Genomic DNA, 13,330 nt, shown 5'->3' with positions numbered 1-13,330 from the left:
TCCCATTTTGTTTCTTTTTCCTGTTGTGGATTTTTTCTTATTTTTGCCTTCATTCAGCAGCACACCTGCTCTAGACACATCCTTCGTTTCTGCTCTTGCTCCATCACCATTCCCTTTGCTTCATTCAATCACTCCTGTCTTTCACCCTATCGTAGACCTTCTTTTGTCCTTGTCCCAGCCACCCCTTGCTCAAAATCTATTTACATTTCTAACTTTTCCCAGTTCTGATGAAAAGTCAGAGACCTGAAACGTTAATTCTGTTTCTCTCTCCGCAGATGCTGCCTGACCGCTGAGTATTTCCAGTATTTATTTCAGGTTTCCAGCATCTGCAGTATTCTGCTTTTCAATTAGACCCCAAGTTTACCTCAGCCAGAATGGGAATCAAACCTGCACTGTTTATGCTAATCTGAATCACATGCAGCCATCTAATCAGCTGAGCTAACTGACCTCTCCTCACGCTAAACACATAGCTAATTTAAATGTGGAACCCTTAGGGGCCAAACTGCTTTCTCATTCTTTCACTGCACAGGATTCCAGTGGGATAAGTGACTTTCTTTTTATTTGCACCATATATAATTATCAATGCTAATATATAATGCAGAAAGCATCTGTTTTTTAACGTTCAGCACCACACTAAATCGATCCACTTCACTGCTATAGTTCTCCTGAGATTGAAGTCTTACACAGATTAAAAAGACTCAAAAACAATAAATCCCGAGGGGTAGACAATATTTATCCCAGCATGCTAAAGGGGAATATTGAGAAGATTTGTGAGGCATCGACAATCATTATGAGGGAATCACTCAAGACAGGGAGGTACCAATAAATTAGAAAGAGGTCAGTGTGGCGCCCATATTCAAAAAGGGTGAATTAGATACAGTCAACTACACAGCAAGTAGTCTTACTTCAATCCCCATATAAAATGCCACCAATTGTCAGTACAAGGTTAGCACAATAATAATTAATAGCAGTCAACATGAATTCAGAAAATAAACCCACTTGAGCAACCACCTTCACTTCTTTGAAGAAGTAACAGTCCAAGAGAAGAAGAAATCTGACAAAGTTTTACGCAAAAGCCTCACTTCACGCACCTTTACCCAGTTAACATTTAGAGTCTGTATGACCTTTCTTCAGGGTCATACAGACTCAAAATGTTAATTCTGTTTCTCTCTCCACAGATGCTGTCAGACCTGCTGTCAGGGGAGGTGGTGACATAGTGATATTGTCACTGGACTAGTATTCCAGAGAGCCAGGGTAATGCTCTGCGGACCCCAGTTTGAACCCCAGCACGGCAGATGGTGAAATTTGAATTCAATAAAAAAAAAATCTGGAGTTAAAAGTCTGACAATGACCATGAAACCATTGCTGATTGTCATGAAAACCCATCTGGTTCACTAATGTCCTTTAGGAAAGAAAATCTGCTGTCCTTACCTGGTCTGGCCTACATGTGACTCCAGACCCACAGCAATGTGGTTGACTCCTAAATGCCCTATGAACATGCCTGATGTCAACGTGTGTCATTTTACCGTCAGGCGCGCGCCTGCTCGCCAAGCTAAAAATTTTACCCCTTGAGTCTGTTCCACCTTTCAATAAGATCATGGCTGATCTGCAACTTAACTCCATATACCTGTCTTTGTCTTATATTCCTTAATGTCTTTGGTTAACAAAAATCTATCAATCTCAGGTTTAAAATTAACAATTGACCTAACATCAATAATTGTTTGTGGAAGAGGGTTCCAAACTTCTCCACCACCCTTTGCTTGTAGAAGTGTTTCCCAAGTTCACTCCTGAAAGGCTTGGCTCTGATTTTTAGATTATGCCCCCTGGTCCTTGGCTCACAACCAGGCATAAATAGTTTCTCTATCTGCCCTATCAATGTCCCTTAATATCTTGAAAACTTGAATAAACTTTCTTAACTTTCTAAATTCCAGGGAATATAACCCTGGCTTGTAAAAGCTGTCCTTGCAACTTAACCCTTTGAGTCCGAGTATTATTCTGGTAAACCTACACTGCACTCCCTCCTAGGTCAAATATATCCTTCCTAACATGTGGTGCCCAGAACTATTCACTCTATCCTACGTGTGGTCTAGCCAGGGCTTTGAATAGCTGAAGCATAACTTTTACCCCATTATATTATATCCTTCTGGATATAAAGGCCAGCATTCCATTAGCCTTAGTGATTATTTTTTGCACCTGTTCATGACATTTCAATGATCTATGTACCTGAATTCCCAAGTTTCTTTGGAACTCCATTGCTTCTAGCTTTTCACCATTGAGAAAATGCTCTGTTCAAATTCAAATTGAATTTCAATTTATTGTCTATATGAAAATTCATTTTGGGTACATTGCTCGTTCATTAAAAAAAAGCACATAAATTAATAATAACACTAAAAAGAAAAAAAAATTACCCTATCACAAAAGTCTAACTTTGATTAAAATGTACTAAAAGCTATTCCAGTACATTCAATTAATCAGCCAGTGCGTCCCATCTTGGGTGCATATCCTCATCCATTCATGAAATTCCTGTTAAAAGTTCTTACAAAGAAGGGCACAGATGAGTTCAAAAACTGATTTGTCCTGCATCTAAGGGATTGTAGCCTTTTCCCTGAACACATCCAACAGTAATACCGAGACAAGGGGCGGTTCTCACTGTTCATAATACTCTACTTTGGTCAAAATTCAAGAACCGATTTCATCAAATACCATTCCTGCCTTATTTAATAATCTCTGTACCCTTAAAAAGGTTACTTTCCTAAGACAACAATACCAGGAGAAACATCCAAAAAGAATAGCACTCTCAACTACAGCCATATAAAAAAGTTCCATGATTGGATCTCCTCTAAAGGATTTTAACTTTTTGAGGTAGTGTAATTATGCACATCCCCTGGCCACCACATCTCCACACTGTTTCTCCCAATTCAGCTTATCATCTGCTTTGATGCCTAGATACCTGCAGCTTGTAACTATTTCAATGTCCACATCATGAATCTTCACAGGAACAATATCATTAACTGGCTTCTCCCTAAATTCTATAGCCAGTTCTTTCATCTTCTTTTCGTTCAGTTTAAGAAAATTACCATTGCACCATTTTACAAACTTCTCCACCGAGTTCCTGTAGTTCACTTAATTAGTTATTCTTGATTAGGCCACAACTGCGTATCATCAACATATTTCAGGACTGTTATGCTATCATGTGCTGATTGGCAATCATTCATGTAGAGGATGAAAAGCAAAGGTGAAAGTACACAGTCCTGAGGAGATCCAGTATTCAGTAACATGGGCTCCTAGTAGATCCCTTAAACTAACACCCTTTGGGTCCTGTTGTGAAGAAAATCACTGATCAAATGTAGGTTCTATCCTCTTTGTGTCTAAAATGGATGACTTCATATTTAAAATCTATTTGCCAACATTTTGCCAATTTGCTTAATCTATCAATATCTCTTTATAATTTTATGCTTCCATCTACGCTGCTGAGAATGCTACCTATCTTTGTGTGATCAGCAAATATGTGTTTTTTTCATTCCATCATCTAAGCTGTTAATAAATACCGGGAATATTTGAGGCCCCAACACAGATCCTTGTCAAATACCACGTTAGTCACTTCCTGCCAATTACAGTACCTGTTCATTATTCCTAATCTCTGTCTCCTGCTGCTCAGCCAAATTCCTAACCAGACCAATGATTAATCTTTAATTCTATGAACTTCAACTTTAGCTAACCATAAGACCGTAAGACGTGGGAGCAGAATTAGGCCATTCAGCCCATCGAGTCTGCTCCGCCATTCAATGAGATCATAGCTGATCTGATAATCCTCAACTCCACTTTCCTGCCTTTTCCCCATGACCCTTGATTCCCTTACTGATTAAAAATCTGTCTATGTCAGCCTTGAATAACTTAACTACCCAGCCTCTACAGCCTTCTGCGGTAAAGAATTCCACAGATTCACTACCGTTTGAGAGAAGAAATTCCTCCTCATCTCTGTCTTAAATGGGCGACCTCTTACCCTGTGATTATGCCCTCCAGTCCTAGACAATCCCACAGGGGAAACAACCTCTTACCCTGTCAAGCCTCCTAAGAATCTTATATGTTTCAATGAGGTTGCCTCTCATTCTTCTAAACTCCAAAGAGTACAGGCCCAACCTACTCAACCTCTCCATATAAGAAAATCCCTCCATACCCAGGATCAACCTAGTGAACCTTCTCTGGACTGCCTCCAATGCCAGTATATCTTTCCTTAGATAAGGGGATCAAAGCTGTTCACAGTATTCTAGGTGCGGTAACTAGCGCCTTGTATAGTTTTAGCAAGACTTCCCTATTTTTATATTCCATTCCTTTTGAAATAAAGGCCAACATTCCATTTGCCTTCCCTATTACCTGCTGAAATTATAGACTAGCTTTTTGTGATTCATACACGAGGACACCTAAATCCCTCTGTGCTGCAGCTTTCTGCAGTCTTTCTCCATTTAAATAGTATTCAGTTTCTCTATTCTTCCTGCCAAAGTGCATAACCTCACATTTTCCCACATTATATCTCATCTGCCAAGTTTTTGTCCACTCATTTAACCTGTCTATATCCCTCTGTAGACTCTTTGTGTCATCCTCACCACTTGCTTTCCCACCTATTTTTGTGTCATGTGCAAACTTGGCGATCACTTCCCTCATCCAAGTCATTAATACATATTGTAAATAACACCCTGCTTTGTTCCCATTTTCTCCTCTTTTTACCTCTCCTTCTGGGCAAACCCCGAGGACATCAAATGAAGCCAGTGGGGTCCCTCTTTAAATATAAGAATATAACAGAATGGGGTCTGCTGATGCACTTGGACTGCTAATTTAACCAGTGCCCTGAGCAAGAAAGCCATAGTGGCTTTCCCAAAACTTAGCTCCCACAACTTACTGGAGCACCAATGACTATTTCTTTGGTTTAGACCAATGGCTTCTGTTGCCTGACCTTCCACTACCATTCACTGACCAGCTTCCACTTCCCACCTGTTTGGAGGGGGTAACTGACTAGATCAGTGGGGTAGGATGTTCACCTTGACCCCACCACCCGATTCCTTCTCCATGTTAAAATTAGACCCTCAGGTTATTAAAAATGGTAATGGCATCTTTATGCAAAAAGAGAGTTTTGATTATAAACAAGTCAATTTTAGTTTACTCACATAGATCATGCTTAATGAATGAAATCATGTTTAACCAACTTAATGGAGTTCTTTGAGGAAGTAACATGTGCTGTGGATAAAGAGGAACCAGTGGATGTACTATACTTAGATTTCCAGAAGGCATTTGAAAAGGGCCAAATCAGAGGTCATTGCGGAAAATAAAAGCTCATGGTATAAGGGGTAACATATTGGCATCAAGAGAAGATTGGCTGTCTAACAGGGAGCAGAGAGTAGACAGAAATGGGTCTTTTTCAGGTTGGCAAGATGTAATGAGTGGTGTGCCACAGGGATCAGTGCTGGAACCTCAACTGTTTACAATTTATACAAATGACTTAGATGAAGGGATGAATGGGATAGTTGCCAAATTTGCTGATGACATAAAGATAGGTAGGAAAGTAAGTTGTGAAGAGGAGATAAGTAGCCTGCAAAAAGATAGGTTAAGTGAGTGGTCAAATCTCTGGCACATGGAGTAGAATGTGGGAAAATGTGAAATTATCCATTTTGGCAGGAAGAATAAAAGAGAAGCATATTATCTAAATGGGTGAGAGATTGCAGAGCAATGAAATGCAGAGAGATCTGGATGTCTTAATGCATAAATCACAGAAGGATAGTATGCAGGTACAGCAAGTAATTAGGAAAGCTAATGGAATGTTGTCATTTATTGTGAGGGGAATTCAATACTAAAGTAGGGAGGTTATGCTTCAGTTGTACAGAGCACTAGTGAGACCACATCTGGAGTACTGTGTACAGTATTGGTCACCTTATTTAAGGAAGGATGTAAATGCTTTGGAAGCAGTTCAGAGAAGGTTTACCAGACTAATACCTGGAATGGGCAGGTTGTCTTTTGAGGAAAGGTTGGATAGGCTAGGCTTGTGTCCACTGGAGTTTAGAAGAGTAAGGGGTGACTTGATTGAAACATATGAGATCCGGAGGGGTCTTGACAGGGTGGATGTGGAGAGGATGTTTCCTCTTGTGGGCAAGTCTAGAACTAGGGGCCATTGTTTGAAATAAGGGATCGCCAATTTAAAACGGAGATGAGGCAACATTTTTGCTCTCAGAGGGCCGTGAGTCTTTGGAACTCTCTTCCTGAAAAGGCGGTGGAAGTCGAGTCTTTGAATATTTTTATGGTAGAGGTGGGCAGATTCTTGGCAAGCAAGGGGGTGACAAGTTATTGGGGGTAGGTGGGATGCAGATTTGAGGTTACTACCAGGTCAGCCTTGATCTTATTAAATGGCAGAGCAGGCTCGAGGGACTGAATGGCCTACTCCTGCTCCTTGTTCGTATGACATTTGTACATCTTTCGCAAACAGTTAAATCACCAGAGTACAGCAAAAAAATAGTTGACACTTATAAAAACACCAATATTTGCATCTGCACTCATATCTGCCCACACAGACTAATGGCTGAATTTTACAGCCCCGTCAAGGCGGGGTGGGTAAAATACGGTGAGCCTTTCAAAAGTCCATTGCGTCGGCAGGACTGGAAAATCCCGCTGTCGGGTGGGGCTGTAAAGTTCCGCCCTAAGGTTCAGGCATAAGTGTAAAAAACAGCTGTATTGTCATTTCCATTCTGCAGGATCATATTGCTGCTTTGAATTTTTGCAGTCAGCTTATTTTAAGGTACTTCCAGCCCAAAAACAGGCCGTTTGGCCCAATAGGTCCAAGCCAGTGGTTATGTTCTACATAATCTTCCTTCCACCTTCTAAAATGAAAATGAAATTATTTACATCATGCCCTTGATTCAAGAAACGCAAAGGTAGATTTTACAAATCTCTATTCCCGGCATTGTATTTTGTGCATCAGGAGAATCTATCAAGGACCGAGTTCTGGAGATCAGCGGCATCTGCAAAATTAAAATTAATGGACAGAAAATCCTGTGGGGCCCACTAACCTCCCTGCCTAAATTCCTGATATGCGCTCCTGACATGAAAAGCTCCATGCTCTTTTACAAATTTGTAAAATCAACCTGATAATGGCATACAAACAAACACTGGAGAGTGGTATTTAAACTGTGCTTCAAATGTTATTTGTGATATATTGCTTGACTACTGCAACATGTCCTGCGTGTATTCAATCTAACCTGCAGTAAATTATAAACAACACTGGGAAATTTACTGAAAAGCTCTTGCTTTATTATAATCAAACAATCTCCCCCCATCGCACTATCAATGTAACTACACTTCAGCAAATGTTCTTTCTCAGAGAAAGATAAAAGTTTTTTTTAAACCTGACCTACTGTTAAATAACTACTTTTGTTTTTATCCTTCCTCCCCCATGCATAATTCTGCACAGGTTTCTCCTGACAAGTCCTTAACAAGCAAAAGATGTTTTTTTCTTGTTAATCTCCATGAAACTGTTTCAGAGCACTACTGATAAGTTAACAAATGAATAGCACAATACCACATTGTACTGCTATTATTATTCCTGTATAGGTGTCTATTTTTCAGTACAAATTAACAGGGAGTCCTACAGCCCATAACATTTTTAAACCATTACCAATTATCCACATTTTGGACTCACAGGTACTTGAGGAATAAAAAGCAATTTTGATTAAGATGTCAAGGTTCATCAGCAATTATGGCAGCATAGAGGGCTCAGGTAAGCTGAAAATTAAACTCCCGAACAAGAATATAAAGATACCTAAACAATTATTTCTCTCCCTCCCATATAGTTACCCATACATGAAGGCTGCTGTTATTGCCCCCTGCACAGCCAAATAACGGACACAGAAAAAAATTATATATATGGAGTTGCTTCTGGTGAATCCAATGAGGGTGTTGAGCCATGTAAAGTGCAGTGTGTTGTCAGGGTCACTGCTTTAGGGTAATGGAATAAGTCAAATTTTGTTTTAATTGCATGCTATTCTGAGATTTATAAACTATATTTTTGGGGATCAAATTGCATAATTCTACTGAATTTTCCATGAAAGTAATGTTAGTTGTCTTGATTATTATTATTACATGTTTCTTTAAGGGCTAATTCCATGCTCCCAGGCAGCATGTTGCAGATGTACAGCCCATACTTTTCTACTCATTTAAAATTGATAAATATAAAGTCACATGCTCTGCGCCTACAATGCAGTCTCTGTGAGCACCACTCCCTGCTGACAGCATGACAGCACAGACTTGGCCCTTTCATTTTCATCTGTTACCTTTTTTAAAGCTCAAGACACAAAGGAAGATAGTAGGCAACGAGTAGCAGATTAGGGATTGTGGCATTTAATTGTAGTGAGATGAGGAAAGTCATGGGGCTCTACCTGTGGCTCTAAGTGTGGCAGCACTAGGATGGCAGGGAGTACAGAAATTGGTGTGGTGGTAGAGGGTGCTTGGGGTGTGTCACCACTTGGAGTTAGGTTCTTGGGTGCATGAATGGGGGCTCCCAGGATCTGATAGCTCTGGGGATGGGAATTCTGAGGAGTGAAATCACAGGTGTGGTCCCAAGATTTGGGAGGGGTGCTTTAGATATGATGGTACTTGGAGACGTCTCAAAGTCTGGAAACTGGGAGGGAGCATCAGATGCCTGGAAACATTTGAAAAATATCTCTAGCCTTTGAGAAAACTTATACAATAGTTTTGGTTCTGGGGCAGAAGGAGAGACTTTCAGAACTTGTCAGTACAATAAGTGGGTAATTGCAGTGCCTTAGGCTGTGCCAGAAAGGGGGGAGATGAGAAGGTAGTCTTTTTATATGGGAGACTGAGAAGTAGGGGTCCCAAGATCTGGAGTTATTGAGGGAAAAGCAGAGTCTTGAAACACTGGGAGGGTTGTTCTGGTGTCTGGGAGCAAGGTCCAGCAACAATAAGAGGCAGTATCCCATTGTCTAGCAGCATTTAGAACAGATGTGTTGAGAATGAGCCCTCCGGTCCACACCTGCCTTTTTACGTCTTATCCATCTGCTCCTGGACTCAGGGCCCCTTGCATTCCTTCCTCTGTCAGAAAGCTCAAATTCAACCCCACTGCAGGATTTAGGGACATAATCTAAGCTAACATGTCAACATAGTACTGAGGGAGTGCTTTGGTGCTGATTAACGCATTATCAGAACAGATGTCTTTCCTATGTAATATTAAATTCAGGTCCCAATCAAATGCTCAGATGGGTATAAAAGGTCCTATGGCATTATTTAAAGTAGAGAAGTAAGTTCTTCCAGTGTTCTGGCCAACATGCATCCCTCAACCAACAGTGCCTAAACAGATTAACTAGTCATTTATCTTATTCCTGTTTGTGGGATCATGCTGTGTGTAATTTAGCTGCTACGTTTTTCTACAAAGTCACAGTGACTACACTTCAAAAACAATTTATTAGCTGTGAAACACTTTGGGACATTCTCAGGATATGAAAGGTGCTATATAAATGCAAGTCCTTTCTTTCTCATGTGCATATTTAAATTCCATTAGGTGTACACAAACAGGCTCTCATCCCCTTTTAAATTTTCACATGTATTTGGAATCTAAGGGGCAAACACTCAACTAGACTTGAAGTGAAAAATTGGTAGATTGGGGAACCCCAGTCATGACTTTCTGTACTGTACTTGAATTTCAACAGCTGTTGGAAGTCAAGCAGGTGCTGAAGAATGAATGGGATATGAGAATCTTTCATCTTTAGGTTAATTTTTTAAAAATGGCTCAATTTCAAAAGGCTTGCATTAGCTGCACAATAATAACTGGGCGGTTATGAAAGATAAAAGCTATACAGGTTGTTGCAAATACTGTACAGGGTACCATCAGTTGATGTTAAAGGAATTCTGGCACTTTGGCATAGGTCTCTACTGAAAATTTCAGCAGGGTTTTTTTCTTAGGGAAAGGTACCTCGTACAATATTACAGGTAAAACATTTGAAATATATTAAATATAAATTCATCTATTGAGATAATGCTTGTTAATGTTTGGAAGTCTCTCAATTTGCAGAGGTCTCAGGTCGGTCTGTTGCCTAGGTAAAAAATCTGTCCCCATTCCCTTCCATTTTCTGTTTCGGGGGGCTTCCTTCTCCAGTGGTTGTGTTTGCTTTACAGGGTTGCAAAAGTTGGGTTAAGGGACAGGTTCCAGCCTTGATATTGCACTGCATAGGCCCTAACATCATCCATGATATCACCGAAGATGATGGAGATCCATACAAACCGGTTGTGGAGAAAAGGAACACGTTAAATTGAAAGCTCAGACAACCAAGACAGAACCATGCTGTCAGTGGTGGTCAGTTATGGGGACTGGATCCACTTGGGACCTCTGACTAGCTCAGGCCCCAGTATGACTGCACAGGTAGGATGGCCGAGGTGCTGCTGCACCCCTTCTCCCAGTTTCTGGGGTCTCTCCCTCCCAGGTTCAGGTATCTCCCTATTCAGCTTTCAGGGCTTGAGGGCTTGTCCCAGTATCGGGGGGGTGGGGGGGGTGGAGTTGGGGGTGGGGGAGGGAGAGGTGATGCTCATCTTTGTCGGTCTCAGAGGGTCTCCTCTCTCCATGTCCTACTCACTGGGATCTCCCCCTCTCCAAGCCATAGTCTCAGTGGGATCTCTCCCTCTCCATGCTCCAGTTTCTGGGGTGATTCACCCCCTTCCCTTCTCCATGTGCCAGTTTCTGGGATGATTCTCCCCATCTCCAAGTCCCAGTTTCTGGGTTCTTCTCACACCACCCACAGTCTCAGGGGGGTCTGCCCCATCTCTATTCCCCAGTCTTAGTGGGATCTCTCCATGCCCCAGTCTCAGTATGATGTGCCCCCTCTCTATGCCCCAGTCTCAGTGGGATGCGCTACCTCTCCATGACTTAGTCTCAGTGGGATCTTCCCCTTCTCCATGCCCCAGTCTCAGTGGGATGTGCCCCCTCTCCATGCCCCAGTCTCAGTGGGATCTTCCCCCTCTCCATGCCCCAGTCTCAGTGGGATCTTCCCCCTCTCCATGCCCCAGTCTCAGTGGGATCTTCCCCCTCTCCATGCCCCAGTCTCAGTGGGATCTACCCCCTCTCCATGATAGTTTCAGTGGGATGTGCCCCCACTCTATGCCCCAGTCTGTGGGATCTGCCCCCTCTCCATACCCTCCCCTCCCCTCCGCTCTTACCTGCAGGCTCCTGAAGCTCGCGCTCAGGTGTGCGATGTGCAGCGCGAGGCAGCGCGAGGTGCACCTGGCCCGCGAGACGCTCGGTGCCGCCGCTCCGCTCCCCGGCCGGCGACCGCTGCCCACCGGCAGCACGGAGCACAGCAACCCGGGGAGCAGCATCCAGAGCCCGCACTGCATCCCTCCGTCCGCCTGGCGAGGAGCCACACACAAACTGACAGCACTGCAAGCTGCACCCTTCAACTCTCTTGTCGCTGCTCCGCCCGCTGCTGTCAGATTCTCTGCTGGAAGCAGACAAGCACCACAAGTTTGTATGTTAACAGGGAGCAGAGTGGCAGCATGTGGGCTCTGGCCTCGCCTCCTCTCTCGAACCACGCCTACCCCCATCTTCCAGCATCCCGAACCACCATCAGCAGCTCCTTCACTGTCCCTCCCTGGATGACCATGTAGGTGCTGTGGCTCATTCGGTAGCACTCTTGCCGCTGAGTAACAAGGTTGTGGAATTAAGTCCCACTGCGAGACTTGACCACAAAAAATCAGGCTGACACTCCAGTAGAGTACTAATGGTGCTACACTGTCGGAGGTGCTGTCTTTCGGATCTTAAACTGCAGCCCCTCTGTGCTCTCTCAGGTGGTCATAAAAGGCCCTATGAAACAATTTTGAAGAAGAGCAGGGGAGTTATTGCGTGTTCTGGCCAGTGTTTATCCTTCAAGATTACTAAAAAAAACAAATTATCTTGTCATTATCACATTGCTGTTTGTGCAACCTTGTGTGTAAATTGGCTGCCATGTTTCCTAAATTACAACAGTGACCACACTTCAAAAACACTTCCTTGGCTGTAAAGCTTTGGGATGTTCTGAGGCTATGAAAGGCGCTATGTAAATCCAAGTGTTTCTTTCTTTAGTACTCAATGCAACTGGCAAGTCTTTAAATATGACAAATATAGGATCATTTCATTCTTTCTCTGCCTCCAATGGAATAGCATATCCATGAATGTTTGATGGAATGTTGCAATGAGTTTAGTGGCCACAAATAACTTATTATGTCCCTAAGTGACTCACATGTGACCCCACCTCCAGGAAAAAGCTGACCCTGCTCAGGAAATGGGTTAAATAAGGCTTGTGATACCCTGCCAAATTAAAGGCCTGCAGCGGCCCTTCATGAAACACCCTCATTTTTTTGCTGGTCAATGTTTGTAATGTGGAATTTTGCAGTAAGTTTACAAAAATGGGCTTTTGCAGTTCTCTAGCTACTGAAGAGAACAATGTTGAGCTTAAAGATTGATCTACTGGTAATGCGCACCTATGAAATGGGCAGGTAAATGTCTTTCATAAGTACTATTTCCTGGCTGCAAAAGTGTTATTGCAATGATTTCCTCTTGTTTTTTGGCAGTATTGTCCTCTGGTGCTGTTTGGAATTTAGGACCTTCCTCCACAATTTCTTTGGATACTGGCATTTTGAAAAATGTCGTAGACAACAATGATCTTAGAGCAAAAACAAAAATACCTGGAAAATCTCAGCAGGTCTGACAGCATCTGCGGAGAGGGATACAGTTGACGTTTCGAGTCCGTATGACCCTTCATCAGAACTAAAACATATAGAAATGAGATGAAATATAAGCCGGTAGAAGTGGGTGGGACAGCAAATGATCTTAGAGCCTTTTAATGGGTCTTCTATAAGATCCACCTCCCCCTTCCCCAAATTATCTAGGCATCCAAAGAGTTGTTTTATGGTGCCAGTTGTCTGCTGCATGACCTTGGGAGATGCAGGCATACTGTTATATCTGCAACCATTTTATGACCATGGGTCTAATCCCTGAGGATAAGTTTTGTCTCCTGGTATCACCCTTTAAGCCTTCCTTCTCTTTTAAATAACTAGGGCACAGAAGATTTGACTTAAACATCACTGCTGCTTGGGAGCATTTGAAGCAGAGAAAGATGTCAAATTATGGGAAAATAATAGGACAGAGTTATTTGATTCTGTATGTCACCTTTGGTTCTTTTGCCAATCGCCTTAAACCTTTGTTTTTGGCTCTTGGCACTTCTGGTAATGGGAACGGTTTCTCTCCATCTATTCTGTCTAGAACCCTCATGATTTCAAACACCTTTATAAAATCTCCTCTCAACTTTCT

The 13,330-nt window shown here is 42.4% G+C and overlaps 1 protein-coding gene across 4 annotated transcripts in view; it reads right to left on the bottom strand.

Annotated features, from left to right (window-relative positions):
* anos1b (anosmin 1b) overlaps positions 1-13,330 on the bottom strand; it is a 220,051-nt gene that overhangs the window by 169,273 nt on the left and 37,448 nt on the right. For 2 of the 4 annotated variants that reach the window (XM_078564074.1, XM_078564073.1), the window contains one exon: positions 11,203-11,845. The exons of the other annotated variants lie outside the window; for them this stretch is intronic. In XM_078564074.1, the coding sequence (XP_078420200.1) occupies positions 11,203-11,586 (384 nt within the window). In that variant the 5' untranslated portion in view covers positions 11,587-11,845. The remainder of the gene's footprint in view (positions 1-11,202; positions 11,846-13,330) is intronic. 4 annotated transcript variants of the gene reach the window in all.

Source organism: Cetorhinus maximus, chromosome 19 (genome assembly GCF_964194155.1).
Source record: "Cetorhinus maximus chromosome 19, sCetMax3.hap1.1, whole genome shotgun sequence".
Classification (NCBI taxonomy): domain Eukaryota; kingdom Metazoa; phylum Chordata; class Chondrichthyes; order Lamniformes; family Cetorhinidae; genus Cetorhinus; species Cetorhinus maximus.
This window is presented reverse-complemented; position numbering and strand designations above follow the sequence as displayed.